General features: G+C 30.5%; 1 protein-coding gene across 1 annotated transcript in view; it reads left to right on the top strand.

Moving 5' to 3' along the window:
• The first annotated feature begins 593 nt into the window (after positions 1–593).
• Positions 594–21,819, top strand: part of LOC148281243 (lachesin-like) — a 42,778-nt gene continuing 21,552 nt past the window's right edge. The window contains exons 1-6 of the mRNA XM_088226983.1: positions 594–732; positions 7,568–7,681; positions 7,767–7,873; positions 11,168–11,353; positions 19,468–19,660; positions 20,724–20,852. Of these exons, the coding sequence (XP_088083109.1) occupies positions 7,621–7,681; positions 7,767–7,873; positions 11,168–11,353; positions 19,468–19,660; positions 20,724–20,852 (676 nt within the window). The 5' untranslated portion in view covers positions 594–732; positions 7,568–7,620. The remainder of the gene's footprint in view (positions 733–7,567; positions 7,682–7,766; positions 7,874–11,167; positions 11,354–19,467; positions 19,661–20,723; positions 20,853–21,819) is intronic.

Genomic DNA, 21,819 nt, shown 5'->3' with positions numbered 1-21,819 from the left:
AATAACATGTAAAAGATTTCGTCTCCGCTTGGATTAAACTTGAAGAAAATATTTTTCCTACATACACAATAAGGATTTAACAGTAATAGAATTCTGTAGAACCTTGTGAAAAATGCAACCGATTCAGTGAATGGGAAAGAGATGCATATAAAAGGGCGGGGCTTAATCCGAAGGGGTGGAAGCTTATCCTTTCTAGAATGCTCAAGACGAGTTCAGACAATATAGAAGTTCACCGTAAAAGAGATATATCAATTCATATCTCACAACATCGATGTTAAAAGATAAACAATGTCAATAATAACCACTTTTGCTATTTGCAACCTGTACTCAAAAAAATATATAAGATTCTTCAAGATATTTTTCCAAGTAGTCTTTACCTAGTTCCAACTGAAATCGAAGAAGTTTAGTTTTTTCGGCAACTTGCCTCTCGTCAAAGTGGTGAGAGCGTTGACGATAAAATCACAGCTGTCAACTGAGACAAGTGGGTCTTTTTACACTCGGTGCATATTACCAACCCTGTCTAGAACCCATGGCTCATATCTAAAGAATCACAAACGAAGCTTTAGCAGTTAGTATTTCCGCACTCTCCGAAGGGGAAGGTCGCGTGTTTGAAATGCCTTAAAAACAAACCTTGCGCACTTTTTGAACAAAGTTTCAAAACTTTTTCGCGATTGGATAGATTTTAAACTTTACTAGTTAAGATGTTCGTAAGTAATACGCTAGGAATTATGAGTAAGAACCATTCAAAACTATTTTAATCCATTTTCTATATAGACTCTTAATCTTATAAAATTGTCATTTATTCTTTTTTAAATCTTTTTCATTTGTAGCTGGTGGACTTTATCGTATTTTTTTATTTTCTTTATTTAAAGAGAAATGAAATGAAATTATAGAATTAAAAAAAATAAAAGATATTCTAAATAAAAAGTTTAATATTTCTTTATATGTTTAATGATTTTAGTTTCTGTATAAAAACTTTTTATTCCAAAAAACCTACCATTACATTTGATTAATTATAATAAAAAGCAAACTTTTTTTTCTAAATTAAAAATAAGAACAAACAAACCATCACGCCGTTTCCTCTTAGGGGTAGGTAGAGGCGATGGAACGTCACATCACTCTATGCATTTATACTTTTATCTCTATTATATATTTTCTCATGAACGTACGCTGATTCTTTCGACTTGTGACATGTTCAGCGTCGAAAACTTGTTGGATTTCATTTTGTCATATTATGTCTGTGTTCTTCGTTTTTTGCACCCATCAAATAATTTTACTGTAAATCTTTTTACCCGTTCTTTCACTATTAATTTGATATACATGTACAAACCATGACAGTAAACCTTTTCTTAAGTTTGTCGAGAATGCTTACCAATCTCGATAAATAAAAAACAAATTGAAATAAGTTGTTTCAATATAAATATTACTTTTTACAGGGTTGTTTACAGATATATTTATGTAATTGTTTTAGTCAATAATCACATAAGTTCTTAAACTCATATACGCAGCAATGTTCGTCTTTTTCCTTCTAGAAATATATTTAAAAAAAATTAACATCAATGAGTGAATGTTTTCCTGTTTTTAAAACAACCAAGAATAACACTTAATACACACACAAATATTGGCAATACAATTAATTTATTGAAATTTATCATGTCATAGGCGGAAATTTCAAATGCCGTTAAACATTAAAGTGTAAATTATTTAAGAGGATAAAATAATAAAAATAAATAACAATTATTTTACGTTTGTCAATGTGTTGATAAATTATCGTTCTTTACAAGTATTTACACGTTTTTTACTAAAGTTAAAACCTACGTGGCATTGTATTGAATTATTTAAAAAAAAATATATATTTGTCTTTCCTAAAAGGTGAAAACTCTTGATCTTAGAAACGGACATTACACTAAAAATTTCAAAAAAAATTATCTAAACCGTTTTATTCTGCATCCAAGCAAATAAAGAATAAAGTTTTGAGCGTGAAATAGAACCAGATATCACAAATTGGGTTGAATAAAGTCCACCTACATAGTGATTGGCGCATTCAGCTTCCGTTCTTGAGGTCTTCGGTTCGATTCCTAGCAAGATGGATTTAAAATATTGATTTATAACGCAGTTCTACACCGCATTATTTCGAAGTTTCTGAACTGGTACTTGTAGCATTTTACTTTCGATGAAACAAAAAAGATCTAGATACGCTGCAATTGGAGTAAAATAAAATCATAAAATATTGAAGTATTTTGTTAAGGGTATTTATAAAATCATTTCACAGTTATTATGTTTATGAGTATTTCAGTTGAAGATGTTATTTTACAATGATGCTTTTTCAATAAATAATTAAGCTAAATTAAATGTTGGAAAAAAGAGAGAAAAACGAGTTTTATCAAATAATCGCCCAAGAAAGACGACGTTTCAGAAATTTTGGAATTTCATATCCGCATTTTCAGAAACATAAAGCAATTTAGGAATACAGTAGTTAATTAATTAACATCAGTACCTAACCAGATTAATTCAATAAATAAGATGTCAAAATAACTTCAGTTGTGAATTCGGAAACATGATTATACTGTTATCAATACAATGTTAACTGAATTATTATATCTACGCTTTCAAGGAGTTCGTACTATGGGATAAGGGACCTCCATCGTTAGATATTCATCTCTTTGTCACACCAATTAAATTATACAGGGAACCATTACTTTGTCACTTTGTACGGGGTTGGTTATAATAGACTTCTGGGTTCTTTGAATCTCAAATAAATCAAGGGGCTAACGCATTTTAACGATTTCAGACCTGATTTTTTTTTTTTAAAAAAGGGTTAATGCGTGTTGATGCAGGAAGCTCCTTTACCAGCCGGAGATGACAGAAGAAAACTGAACGTTGAGATTCCATTGCGTATTTATTGCATGTTGAATTACATAATACAGAATCTGTTACTGATGAACTACACTTAACTCTACAGATGGTACCTTAGGGTATTACTACTTTTTTGTAATTATTCATGGTATTTTTTATACTCTTAAATAGAGAATTGAGGACATTTTCTATTTTCTTTACTGACAGCAATGTAACATTTGTGCTAGAAAATTAGTATTTTGGATGTTTTGATTATATTGTTTACGTACAAAAAATTAACAATTCACTTTCTGCACTCTTTTTAGGACAATATTTGGTCAGGCTCAGTGGGTGTTAGTTTCTGGGTGAGATACAGATATAGAAACAATTATGTATATACTATGTACCTAGATGAACTGTTAATCATTTTATTGTATGTTTAAATCATTTGTATATTTAATAATTTCAAGATTTTTAACACTGGGTCTAAAACTAATAACTAATTGATAAAAGTCATAAAACATGTCGTAATTTGTTACTTCTTCTTGAGCCATGTTCTCTCAACTCCTGGATAAAGGCCTCTTCCAAACGTCTCCATTCTTTATAAGATGTGTAATTGTCTTATATAAAATACATTTATTAATTCAGTGTTTAATTTTTTTTTATTTATTAAAATTTTTGTACATAATGTTATTTGTACATTGACGGACTTTATTTAGACTTAATTATGAATATGAAAGATGACAGGAATTTGCTGCAAAAAAAAGAAACTAGCTAAAGGCTAGCTGTCAAACTAAAATAATAACTTTTCTGTTTAATACCAAATACCAACATAAGCAGAAAAAGTTAGTCGTACTTAGAGATCGTCATCATCAGCATTCCCTTTACGAATCTTATGGTGCATGGGGCACTGTATTGATACACTAACCGCATCGTATCTTGATTATTTTTGTAAAATTATGGTAAGGTGATCAGTCTCACGCTTCAGGTACCAATCTAAGGACTATGAAATATTCTAATGTAAAAACATCCTTTTAAATAATATTTCATATCGACCATGTCGGGAATCGAACCCGAGACCTCTTGCATGGTAAGGAAATGCGCTTACCACCACACCACGAGGCTGACTGACGTACATAAGAATAGCAGTTACTAAAAAATGCATTTGGCGCTTTTTCTCTCGGTAGATACAGAAGTAAATGAGTCTTAAGTTTCGTGTTTATTTGAATGAGCACCCGGGCTAAAAGGGTTAACGATGTCAATATAATTTTAATTTGGATAGTTAGTTTAATTAAAACTGAGATCCTTTCGGTTACATTTTTTGTCTTCTGTAATTTAAATATTTGTGGTAATTTTACCCTACGATTGCCATATTGCTATTTTCATTAGTCGACTTTACCTTTGTCTTGTTGTAAATATTTTAGATTGTTTTTCTTTACCGCTTAGATTAATTTTAAGAACAAAAATAACTGTTATTGACCGGCATTTATAGATAAATACTCCTTTAATCAATGTTCTCGATATTATCTAGATATTTAAAAAATAATTGAATCGTTGTGCTCTCACCGAAAATGAAATATTTTTTATTCATTTAACTTTTTTCCCTTCATCGTGCAGTCTTTTTTTAATGCGTCGGAAGGTACACGCCGCAGTCTTAATACGTATTTTGAATAATCCATTTTTTATCGTGGTGCTGATGTATCGAAGAGGATCTGTCCCGTCCATGGGAACTCGTTTCTATTTATTTAGTAGAATGAAAGCATTATGTTTGATGGTAGGCCATAAGGCCTTTCCTCTTTTTTCCTTTTTCCCATTGAGTAATAGTTTTGATTTGAGGTTATTTATAAACAAATACGTTTATTTCTATTTTTATATATCTTTAGCTTTTTAATCTTTTTTTTCCACTGAATATGTTCTGTAACTTGAATTATAAAAAAATAAACTTTTATTTTATTTGTTAGTTGGAAGAAATTGCCATTTGGCAATAAACCCGCCAATGTAAAAATAACATTATGTACAAAAAGTTAAATAAAAATTAAATAAATAAGAAAAGTTGACATGTATTAAATAATTCGTCACAACAATGGATTAATTTATCCCTTTTTTTTACAGAAATCTAAGAATGTACAAAGCGTCATTTTTTGTATTTTCTTCTAAATTTCGAAATTTTAATAAATCCTCGAGGCAAACCAATCAAAAACGTTCCATCTAAAGTGAAGTTGTTTATTTAACAATTGACCTGTATAATATACAATCAAGCCCCTATTAAATTACGCAGGGTGGAACATTGTTTGACTAATGCAAGATTTCTCAGCTTCAAAGAGATTCATCGCCCAGGTCCACGTTATACAACCTTTTCCAATTATACCCCGGATTTAATTGCACGTTAATTAAGGGCGAGCTTTTGATAATGAGAAGAGAGAAAGAAAATACTTCAGGGATGTTTAATAATTGAGCGGTGTAAATTCGAGTCACAGAATCCGTCAATCAATTATTTTTTCATCCTTCTTTGAAGGAGGGTGTAATTAATCTTATAATCCGAGTTCCTAAAATTTGTTTCCCCAGAGAAATCTCATTATGTTGAAACAAAAATGTTGTTTTGTAGTTTTTTAAATATTTTAAGATTTTTAAGCTCTCCTCAAAACAATTTGTATCAAAATGTATAGCAGTAAACCATAGATTATTTATGTAACTTAAGATTATTTATGTACATAATATTTTGTATCGCGCTTCATTTGTAAAATACATACATAACTATGTAATATTTTTATTTAAAAACAAACATTATTTTAATTACAGAACCATTGTTTAAAAAAGAACTTATAAATTACATAACAATTTATTTAATACGAGTATAATAATATAATGACGACTAGATTAACAGTTAAATATTAAAGCATAAAATATAACTTTATTTGAAAACAGTTTGAAATCTGTAACACCAGATTTAAATTTTTCACATAATAGATATTGCAGAACAGTAATTTGAAAATATATTTAAAAACCTTTTATTTAAGGATATTTTTTTTCGGCGCTTAAACTTCTAAGCGCCGTTCATTAAATTTTTGCACTCACATCCATATTAATTGGTTAGACGGCCATTACTTAATCTTTGGATATCAAACGGAGAATAAAAAAGACGATTTTCCACATTGCATTGGTCGAACTTTTGTTTGTGAAATAAGCCTCAACCGCGAAAGCTTAATGGACTCGTGTCCAAGGACTAATGACTAATAAAAAATCTGTGACTCTCTCACATCGAATAATAACTTTTAGTTTCTGCTGCCTCTCTATAATCAGAAACAATGCAATTCAATGTGTCAAATCTGCCGGAAGACACACTGTATAATACCAGACAACAAAAACACCACCACATCAAAAAAACAAACACAAATTCAGGACTGTCCAATTACTTTTCAATAAACTTTAACAATACAAAGACTTACCTTACTACTTAAACAATGAGAAACTTCAGCCCTACAGTAAATTGGATACAATAAATGTTTTGCTGCGCGTGATATTTTTTTCTTTTAAAGGAAAAACCAGCCAAGCCTCTATTTAGAGGCTTGTCACCAGGTGGAATAGAGGGGATATTGAAGAAGGTAATAAAAATTACCCCAAAACACCCAGAGCAATTGAGAAAATAATCTTTTTTGGATTTCTTTGCAACTGGCGGGAATCATACCCGCGACGCCAGTTTCTCAGTTGGCCATCTTATCAACTGCGCCACGGCGCCTCTCATTAAATTTTATTAAATTGTACTCCAAAGTTTCCCAAAAATGTACGAAAAAAATAACAAGAACGCACTTCTTTGAATAACGTCACTGGTTCATATGAATCAACCTTATATATGAGAGCTTTGGAAGATTTCCGGTTTGCATACCATGGATAGACTAATGGAAAGAACTGATTGAGAATAAGTGATATAGAACCTCGGACGTCACACGCGGAGTTTTGAAAAATCGTAGCGCTAATAATAAAAATTGGAAAATTATATTCTTACTCTGTTATTATTAGTCTATTAAGAAAAAAAACACAAAAAAGCCACGAAACCTCCCCATTACGTTAGAACAGATGTTTGAAAAAATATCATCGCATGGACAATAGTCATCATTCATTTATTTAATATATAGGTTACTTCCATAGCTCCGTGTCCGGTGAAAATTTGGGTCGTTTCAAAAGTACTTTAGTGATGATGACAGAAATTTGTTGCATCAGCCAGCGTTGGGAACAACATTTTAGTGATATTACCTGTAGAAGAAGCGCGGTAACGATCCTCTCAACGCTGCTGCGTATTTTGTTTTACACAGCGTTTAAGCAAAGCTAAGGGGAGATTTTGAAAATAAAGGTACTGTTCTTTTACAAGTTGCGGCTCTTGTTCGTTCATCTGCTCTCTCATTTCCTACGATACCAGCATGTCCTCTTATACATTATATTTGAATACTGATCCCTCTGATGATTTAAGTTCCTTAAAATTACTCTGAATGTTTTCAATTAATGAATTTATCGACAGAGTATCAGTTACAGCTTGATTTTATAGTCCCTCGACTTGTAACTAAAGCATAAGACTAATCATTTTACTTTAATGTAACAAAAAATGATCAAGATACACTGCGATCGGTATATCAATGCAATACCCTATCCACCATTAGGTGCGGAAAGGAAATGATGATGATTAGAAAAACATATTTTGATATTCTGTTTATGAATAATTAAAACAATCTTTATTTAGATTTCCCATCAAATCGGAGCCGAGGATGAAAATCATTTTGTCTCTCTGTAAATATGAAACAGATAAATGGTGCACGATCATGGGGCTTTTGGCTTGTCAGTCTGTTTGTTTGGAGTAAGTTCTTTCGAAAAATAGTTGACCTAATACCTCAGTTTGACACTAACGTATTTTGCATTTAACAAATTGTTTTCGATTTTAGTTGAGGCATTCCAGCCAGAGTTTGGTGAACTAATAGTAAATCTGACGATACCAAAAGGAAGAGATGCAACCTTCAAATGTGTTGTGGCACATTTGGGTGGATACAGGGTAAGTTGATTTATATTTATTTATTTGTTTATATTTTTTTAGCCTTTTTTTTGGTTACATTTTTACACTTTCTTTTTACATTGATATACTCTAACTCCAGAAGTTCGAAATTGTGCAACATAATCCCCTTTCAAAAAAAACTAACAACTTGTTTATTTGTGAAATCGTTTCCTGACTTAAAAGTGCTACTTTCTAGATGTAATTGTTTAGAAGTACAAACATATTATGTGTATTACATCATTTGTAAAATTTGTCTAAAAGTGAGGTTAAGTTATATTAGGTTGGGTTAGGTAGGTAGGTAGTCTGTAGGTAGATTTTATTTAATTTTTTTGATCAGGTATAATATACAGCGCTCTTGCAATGATAACTTATGAAAACGACGCTTTAAAAATTGGAGAAATTCATTATTATTATAATTATCACATTTATTTAACCAAAAAAATCTCACGTAGACATAGCCTATGGGTATACTAAATTAAGAAAACATTAAGAAATATATTGTGTTAATAGGGAGATATAGAGACATATAAAATAAAAATTGGAAGACAGGCGCCGTGGCGCAGTTGGTAAGACGGCCAACTGTGAAACTGGCGTTGCGGGTTTGATTCCCGCCAGTTACAAGAAAAAAAATTCAAGAATTTTTGTTTCTCAATTGGTCTGGCTGTTGTAGTGTATTTTTCATTACCTCCTTCCATATTCCTTTTACATCACCTACTGACAAGCCTCTATATAGAGGCTTTGTGGGTTATTCCTTTAAACAAAATAGCATTTTTTTTTTTTTATTATAAATTATGTATTCTCCTTTATTATTTTAAAAGGCATAAGTTAATATTTTTCTTATTTTCTATGGTGCACTGCTCGAATGTCGGGAGCAGCATTGACAGCTTTATTCCCTCGATTGAACGCAAACAGAAGGAGGTTTTAAAAATGCTCACTTTCGTATATTTGACATTATATTTTGAAAGCATATAATATAATAAAATAATATATTAAACGTGAAAGCAAAGCATAAAGCACAAAATTATCTTTTAAATGACGCTAAAATATTAGCGTTTTGTTTTACTGTAAATGTTTATTTTTAAATTTGGAAAAAAACAGACACAACTTACTTTAACTCCCAATACAATATGTAGCAGAGGCGATTTGGTTAGCTGAGCCACTGCAAATATCTTCCAAAAGTATTGCCTCTGCGAAAATCTTCCAAAAGCTTTAACCACGCCTTCCTGCTTTACAATGCATCAAGTTTGCAAGAACTAGAAGCTAACTACTGATAGTTTGTCGACAAATCATGTCTTAACCTGAACTACGGGACGCTATATAGCAGACATGGAATGTTGAGACATTGTTGAAAAATATGTCTTTAATAAGGAAATATCGCATACTTTGAATACCGATAAAAACATCTGAAATAGATTTTGAAAAATGAATTGTACTTTTTCAAAATCAATATATTCGTATTGTGGAGAAATGTTGCCATACAAAAATACGACATGTTTGGCCTTGGCTTGACAAATGTGGCGTCAATATTCATGGCGATGTTTAATTTAAATTTAAGCGGTCACAAACAAAGTTTAAAATTTATTTTAAACGTGACGTAGTACGGGCGTGGCCAATGCAGTAAACCGTTTTTCGGGAATTAAAATTGTTATTTTCAATTTATTAAGTTAGTTCATAACATATTTTGAACTAATATAAACTTTTAATAACATTACAATTTTTTATCAAAATTTTTCAAGAACATATTTTTTCAAATGAATTTTAAATATTTCAATTATTTCTATTTCGTCAGGTAACTCATTTTACAGCTTTAATCCCTTGTAAAATGAGTTTTAAGATTCTGTTTTTCTTCTCATTGGTAATCTTTTTTTTTTTTATCCCTAGTTTCATATGTATGACATTGTTGGTTTAATTTTGTTATTCTTTTTATTTTATTCATCCCCTCAATTATTTTATGCACAAAAATTGCTTCTTTACATTTTATTTGCTAGTTTTTTGTGAGCAAGCCAATTGTTTTGTGCATTTTTTCTACATATTTCTTTTGAGAATAATCCTTATTGCCTTATTTTGAAGAATTTGTAAATTTTTAATTTCCCTTACTTCACATAAAACAGAAATAGAGAACAGAGAATAATGTGTGGACATTTGATTGTTTTATAGATAAGAACACTACTCTTACATTTCGTTATCTTCTAATAAATGAAAATTTTTATGCTACTAATAAGTTTTAAAAAAAAAGCATTTCATAGACCCTTATTAATTTTAAATTGTTAAAAAAACTATATATCTCTATTCTCATAGAAAGAGTTCGTGATCATGACATCGTTTTTTTAAAGAGTATTTTATTATATCGGCTTACGATTTGAATTAATTCAATACAAAATGAAAAACATATTTTCAGATTATCATCAATCTTTTAGAATTAATTGTGTTTGGTCAGGGCAAAAATGATGTTAAATGTACAATTTCACTCTACCCGCCACAAATTGTAAAATCAGCAAATTATGCTAAATAACACCACAAAACAACCATTTAACCACAATCTTAAAAAAACATCTTATAAATTAATCTAACGATGAAATTATACGCGTCCATTGTATATTTTTTATCTATTTTTTTATACGGAACTATACAAACTCAAAATATTTTATCCATGAGTTTTGGATACTATATTAATGCTTTATGATAAAGAATGAACACATAAACAATACTATTCCTTTATTTATCCGCTTTTCCGTTTAATGATTGATCTTTGTTATTGTTTTATTCTTAATAAATATGGTTATACAAAACGCTGTCTTTTTAAAAAATTTGTTTTATTTTTATTGGGGAGACTATTATAATTCTGTATTCCTATGAAAGCAAAACTATTTTGACCATAACTTGTGTGAAATTTAGGAATTTAGATACTTATTGACTTATTCATCTCAAATTCCTTTTTTTTTTCTTTGTTAATTTGTATAGGTAATTGAATTTATTTTGTGAACAATGTGTACTGTATGAACTTCAATTAATTATTATAAATTTTCCATATTTAATGCTGGTAGTTTTCATGATTATTATTTGTAGTATTTTGACAAAGTTTAATATATTTGCATTTTTTATATACATATAGTTTAGTATATGTTCGGTTACCATGCATGAGACCCGACAAAGCGAGGTATAACACATTTATTTTTTTCTGGACTGGTACATTAACCATAGTACTGACAAATGATAAAAAAAACTGAAATTAATGTACCAATATAATATGTTATTGACCAGCAGGTTATAAAATGATAGCTTTTTGTTTTTTAGGTGGGATGGGTAAAAGCGGACACAAAGGCCATCCAAGCCATCCACGACCACGTGATTACCCACAACCCACGTGTGTCTGTGTCTCACAGTGACCACTCCACTTGGAACCTTCACATCAAAGCAGTGTCTGAAGAGGACCAGGGACAGTACATGTGCCAGATTAACACGGATCCTATGAAAAGTCAGGTGATTTTTTTTCTTTGTACATACTATTAATATTTCGTTGTTTAACAGGAACCTATATTTGGTATTTCGTAATGCTATTTTATTTCAAAACAAACAAACCATTTTTTTTTATTTTAACCATTTTATATGCAGCTTATTTTTTATTTAATTAAATTTTAAAAATATAATTAGTATATATTCAAATACGAAAAATGTGAATGAGTGTTTTTTTTTTAATTGATTTAATTAGTTTTTTTCAACAAATGTTTTTTTACTCCAACACTTTGTATCATTACTATTGCGGAGAAACAGTGTATTTGGTCCTTCAAAAACTTATGTTTAATTGAAAAAATGTGTAAAATTAATTATTTTAACAAAACATAATACTCATTATCAGAACTAGACAAAGAAACTACTGAAAAACTCTCAAAAGTTTGCTTTCGACCTAATTAAACTAAGTTAAAGTTAGCATTAGACCTCTTACATGGCAATGTAGATTGAATAAACATCTTGCTAAAAAAAAATATTTGAAACTCCAAGATACAGGTTTTTTAGTGCGGACAATAAAACTCATTTACACCTATTGTGATACATATTATATATGTAAATATAATGCTTTATGTAACAAAAGAATCCGCATTTTAGTGTAACATTGAACCTGAGAATATTGGAGCACATGCCTCTTACCTAATAATCCAATACTTTAATTACTTGAGCTTGGAAAGCGGAAATAAATTGACGAAAATTCGTCACAATAGATCAACTCGTACACAGGTCGCAGTGGTGTCGGAAGCTTACCTATATAGCACTGACCCCCAAGAATGAGAATAATGTTTTTTTCGTATTTTTATTATCATTTTATTACCTCTTTTATATGTTCTCCACATATTCAAAAACCATTTCAAAGACCATGAGTCTTCCTATCGGTTTAACTCATACAAAAATAACAATATTTTCTATCAATATACTTGTTACTATTTAAAAATTTTAAATTTTAAATACCACGATTTTTATTGAATTTCCCTTTTTTACTTTCACTACCCTACCCCTTTCACAGTGCGTTTGACAATTTGCATATAGGGCCTTTGTGCATATTGATATTTTTATTCTCAGTGGTGGAGGTCAGTGCTATTCAAGCTTCTGACGTCACTGCAACCTGTGAAGATCTATTGTGACGGGTCTCCGTGAATAGTTCTCGCCCGCTAAGCCCAGGTCTATAAAGAGCCTAGCTACTGTGAGGAAAGCGAGAGTTTACATTTTGGTAAATCTTTCCCCCAAGCACAGATTCGTAAAGTATCGAGCTATTAGGTAGGTGGTGAGTTTTTTAAAATTCTCAGGTTCTCCGAAGATAAGGCTCCTTTTATGATGTAAAGCATCACATTCACATATAATGTTTATAGGTGTTTCCTCATCTGCACTGCAGAATCTACATCTAGAAGTTTCGGAAAGGTTTATTTTTTTAAGGTGTTTGTTCAATCTGCAGTGCCCTGGGCGGGCTCTAGTGATAACCCTCATTTAATTTCGGCTGAGCTTTATTAGGTCAAAATCAAAATTTGCGAGTACCCTTTTATCAATTACTTCGCATGTTGCTGACCGAGTACTTTGTGCCAGAGCATTACACTCTACTTTCTGGCCATGACCTTAGCTCATTACGAGGAGCACATTTAGGCAACCCACAGTATAGTTCGGGGCCCATTGGGACTATCTCAGCTCTCAGCCTTACCAGTTCATATTGCTAACACAAGTAGTAAAAACAACTGTGTTTACTTGTATCTAATTCAGTTACAATAGTCAATGCCCATTACAGTATTATTGTAAATATAATACAATTTTAAAAACAAATATCAAATTTAGTCACCAAAAGATAAATCACTATTTAGTTTAAATAATATCAGGTCACGGAAAATTCAGGGGTAGACGCCATTATTTTGTTTCTGTTAATGATCCTAGTTGGGTTTGCGCCACGTTAAATCAAACGGTTGAACATGTATAATTGCAATGTCCATTCTTGAATGATGAAAGGGAAGTTATGTTAGACAGTCTTGTGGATGTTACCAGATGAGTCCCTTGAAAACCTTAGCTTAGTTTTAAAAGAGTAGAAATTTCTGATTGTTTACAGTCTTTCGGCTTTTGCATTAAAAAATGGGAGACTCTCAGGGATGACCCATAACATAGTAACCGATATTTCCCAAAATCTCATATTTGATTGAATGTGGAGAATAGTTGATAAATTTTGTATATTGTCAAAGGAGCGCCTAATGTTTCTGGGTATAAACTGAAAAACTGTTTTGTGAAATCTTTTTCCATCAAAGAAATGTTGCTTTTCAAACCCTTGGTCTTGAAACTATTAAACTTATCTAAAATCATTAAAGAGGGTCTTGATTGAATTAAAGTAGTTAATTACTTTTGAATAAGCGATGCTGCATGCAAGAATACGGAATCTATATTCCTAAGGTGTATTTTTTTTTTTTTATAATAGTAATATTCATAATACTTTACACAAAATAAATAACTTCTTTAATTACGCTCATTTATTTGTATAACTTCGCCACTTTTCAGCGTTTCATGTTTCCCTAAAAACTGCGCGAATTCTGGAACGTAATGTGAACAAGTTGTTATTTATCCATCACTGATGGGTTTACGATTCAGATGTTCAGGTTCTAATTTCCTAACTATTTCGATACTGAAATAGTCCTGTAATCTTCCTACACAGGTTTAATTATATTTAACACAACACAGCCTTCCGACAAACGGCCTTCGTTTGCGCAGTGGATGTTATTAGCCTCCCCTTCCTTAAATTTACTAGAGTACGTATAATATACCAAACACTCTGCCGTCTTATGTACATTTCTTTATTAAATTTTGGTTATTTCATTTGATTAGTTGAAATTCAACAAACGTAAATCTTTAAAGTACTTTTAGTGGTAATTTTGTCAACCAAAATCAAAATAATTTCTCAAATAAGTATTAGTTTTAAAAACTATATTTTTTTTTATTGACTTCGGGTTTATTTTGTAGAACTTCATTACATACTTTTTAAATATAATCAAACACTAATTTGTATTAACGTAAAATCGTAAATTTTATTTTTTAACACAAAAAAAAAATATTCGGACAATGGTTTCGTCCTGTCGGGACATTTCAAACGTATGTCCATTTGAAATTCGTTTCGAAAGAAATTTGTTCGCAAATGTCCTACCAAAGCCAGGCTTTTTTCCGAATTTTTTGTTTTGTGTTTAAAAATTAAATGAATAATTTCAATTCGACTCAAATCAGTTTTTAATTAAAATATTTAAATTATAACTTATACATTAATTTATTTTTTTTGTTCCTTGTTACACCTTACGCCGATTTCATACCAGTGGCGCGTGTGGTGGTACAAATCTAAACGACATTATTTTTTATTTAATCTCAGTTATAAATCCTGCAAAAAGAAATTAAGTGGAGTTTAATCGGTCTCATGGTGTACTGATTAGTGCATTTTTTTGGCATTCAATAATTTAAAATTATAAAACAATAGCTGCAATTTAATAAAAATAAATCTCACTTTTTTAATTGTATCGTGCTGTGTGAATTTTTCCGACCGTGCGATGGCTCTTAGGGGTTTTCACGTTGAAAAAAATACAATTTAATGCAGTATTATTAATACATAAAATATTGAAAATATTGAAAAAAACATGTTTCTTCTTCATATCGTCTTTAAACTGTATTTTTCTTTTTCAATTAGTAAAACTTGTGTTATTTGTTTCGGTCATCGTCAAATTCAGTTATAGTCGGCCTTTTGGAGTAGTGGTCAGCGCATTTGCCTGCCATGCAAAAAACTCGGGTTTGATTCCCGATATGGTTGATATGAAAGATTTATTCGAAACGGTATTTTTACACTATAATGTTTCATAGTTCCTGGACTGGCACCTGAAGCCTAATACTGATCATGTTACCTTCATAAAAACATAAATAAATAAGATACGCTGCAGTTGGTCTACCAATCCAGTGCCCTTTGCAGCATTAAGGGCGGAAAGGGAATGGGAATTTAAAGTTATTCTGAGAAATTAAGGAAATATAGCTTGAATTGAGAAATTGTGTAAATTTCCGCGTGGCCATAATTCGTTGAGAAGGTTGTATTGCGTATTATATGAATACATAATATACAGGTATCACAAGGAAGATAAAGCAAAATTTTACTTTTATTGCCTTAATTTAAGCAAAAACGTATTTTTTATTAATTTGTTATTTATTATGTATACGGCCTAAGCCAATTACAACAGTTATATGAAAAAACATATGTACAAGAAACTAAACATAAAACTATGTAGCAAAGATAAACAAGGGTAATGAAATAATGGTAAACATTATTTTTATAACCACGGTCAAAGTTTAAGATTTCAAGCTTAACCGTGTAAATTCATCTTAACCCAGTGTTTTAGTGGCATTTCCAAAAAACTGGACGATCTATCCCAAAATATTCCAAGTTGTGTGACGAACTGACTAATCTACACATTCTGGACATTGGGGAATAAAAACGAAACTTGCTCTTAGAAGATAAAACAAACATATTTATCAAATCACAAATATTGAAAAATGTTGACTCTTTAAAAAATATTTAACCATTTTTACTTATTTTTACTCGTTTACACATTCAATTTCACACAATTGGAATGCATGACGTTTTTATTTTTTTTACAAATACATTGTTTTCGGTTTATCCAAATACTACAATTTTGATCAAATTAATAGTAGAAAATAATAACTTTTTCTGTCAGAAAAGGGAATTCAAACTTTACTTGTTATCAGACCTTTGTTTCCAAAGTGCACTTATTCCAGTACTTTTAATAAGTGAATTATAAATAATACATATTTTTTCAAAACATTTTGAACAAAACTTTTTGAAGTGAAAAAACTAATTCCATGAAATTCGGTCTAAAAATTATCTTCGTCAGTAACAAACCAAACTTTTCCCTAGTTTATTTCAAATCAACCAATAGTATGAGCACATAACATCACGAGTTAAAATAAATTAATCTTTTAACCGAATAAATGTAAAAACGTAAATTATTATTTTTAAAAAATTATAAAACATTCTTGACTTCGACTGCAACATTTCTCATGACAGATTTTAAGTGTTTTTTTCAATGGTCACTTATTCCACAAAAGTCACCTTTAAATACACTGTTTCCCTGTTTTTTTTTTTAAATTTTGACGGCCATTTTCAACGAACTGTAAATAACTCACTATTAGAAAATGGGAAGAATCAAGTTGGGGTAAAGAGGGATTCGAACCATGGACCTTTGATCTGTGAGTTCGAGACACTAGCCACAGGACCCCAACCCGACTTCCAAACTTCAACTTCCAAACACAATTTACTTCAAGCAAAAATTAAAAAAAAAAACAATTTTTACAAAGTGTACATACATTTCAATAATAAGATGCTAATTTCAATATCTAGAATATAATTATGTATATTAAATTTCCTACAAAAATAAAAAGAAAAAAAAAAGATTTTGGACCTGAAACCGTTTATCATCATTTACTTGAAAAATTCCATAGTGTTCATTGGATCTATAGGCCTCCATTATATCTATATTTTCATTGCGCTACTGGAAAATTAATTTCATAAAAATCAATATGTCTCTTTAAGGACTAGTTCAGGACATATTAATTAACTAACACCAGTCAATGCACGTTTAAGATTTTCAAAGAGAAAATTTATTATTTGATTAGTGAAAGAAGCTCAAAATCAGTTAAGGGTGAAGTTGATACTAACAAATGTATCGATTTAAAATAATAATGTTTCTATCTGAAGAAATTTTGTCGTTCAATACACATTTGCCAATGTATTGAAACTACAAACGACGTTCATTATAATAGTCTGAAGACTACTTTGTTTTTATTTTAAGTCTTAGAAGAATATTCGTTATGTGAGTTCGTAAAATAGGGGTGACTCGAAAGGGTAACAAACTGGGATAATGTCAGTGCACCGGGTAGAGTATTTTTACTAAGAAGGAATTTCTGTTATGCATAGCGCACGTTTTGCTTTTAAATTGTATTTAACACCTTTTGAAAATTAAATAAATATCTTTACAACCAGCTGAAGATCAGTTTTATAGAAAAAAAAGTTTAAAATTATTTATTTACTCGTTTTATCCATTTTCAGTAAACGTATTTAAATTAAATAAGAACCTATTAAAGAACCTATTTTGACTGTTTAGATTGTGTTCATGTTAAGCTATAATAATTTACAAGGATAAATAAAGCAAATTTAAAGAAATAATTATATTACCAATATTAATAATAAGAAGAAAGAAAAGCAATGTATGTTTGTAAATAATTTCATTTATTTACTTACTGACTTTTCTATGTCTACCGGTTTTGAGACGGACCGTTTTATTAGTTCGCATTTTCCGTAATAAAGAACCCATTTTTACTTTTTAGGCTGTACGCGTGTTTAACCATGATAATTCACAAGGATAACTAACGTTAATTAAAATAAATAAAATGATAGCAATAACAATCGTAATAAAACCAAAAAAATCATTAAACTTTAGGTAATAATTTTATAAAATCACTTACCGACTTTTCTATGTCTACCTGCCTCTAGGTCAAAGTTATAATTACACTAATATAAAAATCCAAATACACACCTTAACAATTCTTATTTATTTTGTCAAACTAATGTGTTGATAGGACACATGATTTTAGTATCTAACACTAACGTGCATTGATTATTCATTTAAACAAACATTAGGACGCGTTTCAAAAATAATGTCCAATTAATCAATAATCAAATAACCTTTCAATATAGCCTATTGTTATGGAATACCCACACATAGAAAATTTTTACTTCTTTCTTGCTCTCCTTCCTTTTTTTTCAACTATTACATCCACAAGGTCAAACATTTAAAAAGTATTTACAATAAATGCACGTCAGTGCACTTAACAAGTTATGATTAAATGCACCAAATTTATGCTATAATACAACGAAGAAAACAAAATTTTATTTGGCGCTGATACTAATTTTAGATTTTTTAAACTACTGGCGCGAAACCATAATCTGAAAAAATGACATCAAAAACATTTAAAAAATCATAATTATAAATTGCCGACATTTGTAAACGGTCCACTACAGCATTGTTTTTACAAATAACCCCTTTTTATGTTCTACTCTGTACCAAACAACCTATATACCTCTCTCAAGCTATCGCAAATAGCAAAAGTTAATAATTCTGGTTTTTGAGTTCAGTATGCAGAAATACTGCCGAATATATATTCTATCTATACAATTAACGCGATAATTCTGACAAATATTGATATGGCCTTAAAAGCTAAAATGTCAATTTAATAGGTCAATGCTACATTTTTATACTAAAATTCAAGAAACGATAGTGACACAGTGATCACTATGCCATTATTATTTGTAAAAACATGTAAAACCCGATCGCACAAGTGGGTGAAGTTATGCATTTGTTTTTGAGAATGTACGTTATAGTGCCAACGTGTGTAGTGTAACTGCTATCGAGTAAAAAATAGTTTTTTGAGTTGTGGCACTGTTATTCCCGTGGTGTGATATATGCAATAACACACAAAATAATGTACGAGTACACACAAACTTACCAATGAATAACATATTTAAATACAAATATAATTTATACAGAGTTAAAATTAATGATATACCACTCAGTCTGTAAATAATAATTACGTCTTACTGAAAAATCATTTCCTGAAACTGTTCCGCAGTCATCCTTGACTTTTGCGAGTGTTATATTAATTTAATTTGTCCTCAATTATTTCTGAGAATTTCTGAAAATGTAAGTACAATCCTTATGTACCTTATGTACTTACATAATCTAATATTGCATTTTTAATGTTTAAAAAAATATACAAAAAAAAACAATTATTTATCGAAATTTGGAAAGTTTATAAACAATTTAAAAAGATTTTTTTTTAATGTCAATATTTTTGTCAATCCTCGTACTTATAAACACAAAAAAATGTTTTGCGTAGATATTTACATTATATATATTTTTTTTCTAATTATGCTTAGAAAATTTAAATTCTCACGAAAATGAAAATTAAATACATATATACGTCCATATAGAGTCCAAAATGGTGATTGATTCTTGAATTCGTTAAACTTTTAGCTCGGAGCCTTAGTGGTGGTTGTGCCTCCAGATTTCATACAAGAAGAGACCTCCGGTGACATAATGGTGCCAGAAGGCGGCTCGGTAAGGGCTTCATGTCGAGCCAGGGGATCTCCAACTCCTCACGTTGTTTGGAGGCGAGAAGATGGAAAAGATATTATTCTGAGAGAGCAGTTGGGTACCAAGTCTAAAGGTAAATTAAATTTGAAATTTTCATTTTTACATTAAATGTAAAAACTTTAAAACCTTACTTCATTTGTGATTGGATAATGTCACTCTGATTTCATCATGTAAATTTCCATTTAAATATGTCATGGCCTTTGTTTATATGTATTTAAAAAAGAACTGGAAGTGCGGCTAGGAATAGCAGGCCCCCCATTCAACATGTGAACAACAACGTATGAAAACATTTCTCTACCATATCAATTTTGATTTTTTTTTTAAATCCATTTTAAACATTTGTAACGGTATTCGCAGTATGCGATATTTCCCTATTAGTATTTTTTTAACGTTACTTTGAGAGACAAATTGTTAACAATATTTTTTATTTTGTCTAAATTTTTTATACAAAGACTGGATTCAACTCCCTGGAGACCTGTTAATATTAACATTTCAAAACAGGGGTCCAACAGTCCTTGTCTACAAAAATTTGGAAAAACTCAAAATATTGATGACAAATCCACCTGGTCCATGAAGAAATATAGAATTAAAAAAAAAAAAACATTTTCAGGCGTTGCCTAGTATGTAGGACATATAATTCAAAAAGATAAATCTCACCCGCATTAATAAAGATTTCAGCTTTTTAACTTCACGAACATCAACAGATGAAAGAATTGAAGGAATATAGAAATTCAAATATGAGCTGAATGGTGAATGTTACACCGTGTGTAAAGTGGCCATTTAAATCAGCCAACGACAGATCATAAGCATTCTCTAAAATATTATTCACTTCTGTTGAATATGTTAAGACTACGTCAAAACAAATTATTTTTCAAAACAATTTTTGTGTTGCATTGCGTAAACTATAAATAACAATATTAGTTCTAAGTTCAATGTGATGAACGATTTACGGTTAAATATGTTTTTAAATATAACTCACATACAATTTTATATTCGTGAACAATAAAGCATACAAACCTACAAATGCATAAGTACCTACTAATTACACATATTACAAATTTAACAGGTTTTTGTACTTTTTCAACAATTTGGTTTAAAAATAAAGGCATAATCCATAAAACGTATTTGTTTTCCAGTTACAACATATCAAGGGGAGGTGTTATTATTATCTAAGATAACAAGATCAGAAATGGCAGCTTATTTGTGTATAGCAAGTAATGGTGTTCCACCATCAGTCAGTAAGAGGATCATGGTTAGCGTGCATTGTAAGTTAAACATGTTTCTATTTTCACAAACTACAAATTAAAGACAATATTCCTACGTTTTTTGTGCAATGCCAGCACATGGTCCGATAGTTCGCTTGTGACCACACTTTGAACATGCGCACTGACCTGAATAAGTTACGTACAATGTTAGTGCGTATAGAACAAAGACCATTTCAGACGGATCATACATATTCTTCACGGCACGGTAAAATTACATGAAATGGATTGATTTTTATTTAATCTACAGTCGATTTCTTTTTCCAAAAGTTTCACCTTTGAATAACTGCGAGGGTTGCTACCTTAGTTTTGAGATATGGCAACACCAGTATGAATATGTGAAATGTGACATTATCATCGTAAAGTTTGCCAATTATAATGATACTCGTATTTGTATTGTTTACAGATACTTGAAAAATTAATTTTGGTAAAAAAATGGAACTAAATCGTGAACATTTTTATGTGATAATTTTCTATGAATTTCCACGTAGATTAAACCAACAATAGTGCGCCGGTCAACTCTTTGCAACTTTTGGTGATAAAGCACCATCTCGAGCCACCGTGTTTTGCTGGCACTTCGTTACAGGACGAATTTCGTGAAGGTCGTCGAAAATCGGCTGTAGTGCCAGAAAAAATCGATGCTTTGCGTGAACTGATGTTTCAAGATCGTCATGTGAAATACCGTGAGGTTGAAGCATGCTTGGGCATTGGTTCTACTTGCATACATTCAATATTACATAAACATTTGGTAGTCAAAAAGATTTACTTGCGTTGGATACAGCATAATTTGACAATCGCTCAAAAAAAGGCTCGTGTCGATTGGTGCAAACAAATGTTTAAAAAATTCAAAAGCGGTGCTTCAAAAGACGTCTTTGAGATCGTGAAAGGCAACAAATTATCAATCTATGCATATTAACCCAAAACCAAACAATAATCAACGTAATGGGTCATGCAAGATGAGCCAAATCTA

Source organism: Micrasema longulum, unplaced genomic scaffold (assembly GCF_059751315.1).
Source record: "Micrasema longulum isolate JH-2025_06_02 unplaced genomic scaffold, ASM5975131v1 h1tg000482l, whole genome shotgun sequence".
Taxonomy (NCBI): domain Eukaryota; kingdom Metazoa; phylum Arthropoda; class Insecta; order Trichoptera; family Brachycentridae; genus Micrasema; species Micrasema longulum.
This window is presented reverse-complemented; position numbering and strand designations above follow the sequence as displayed.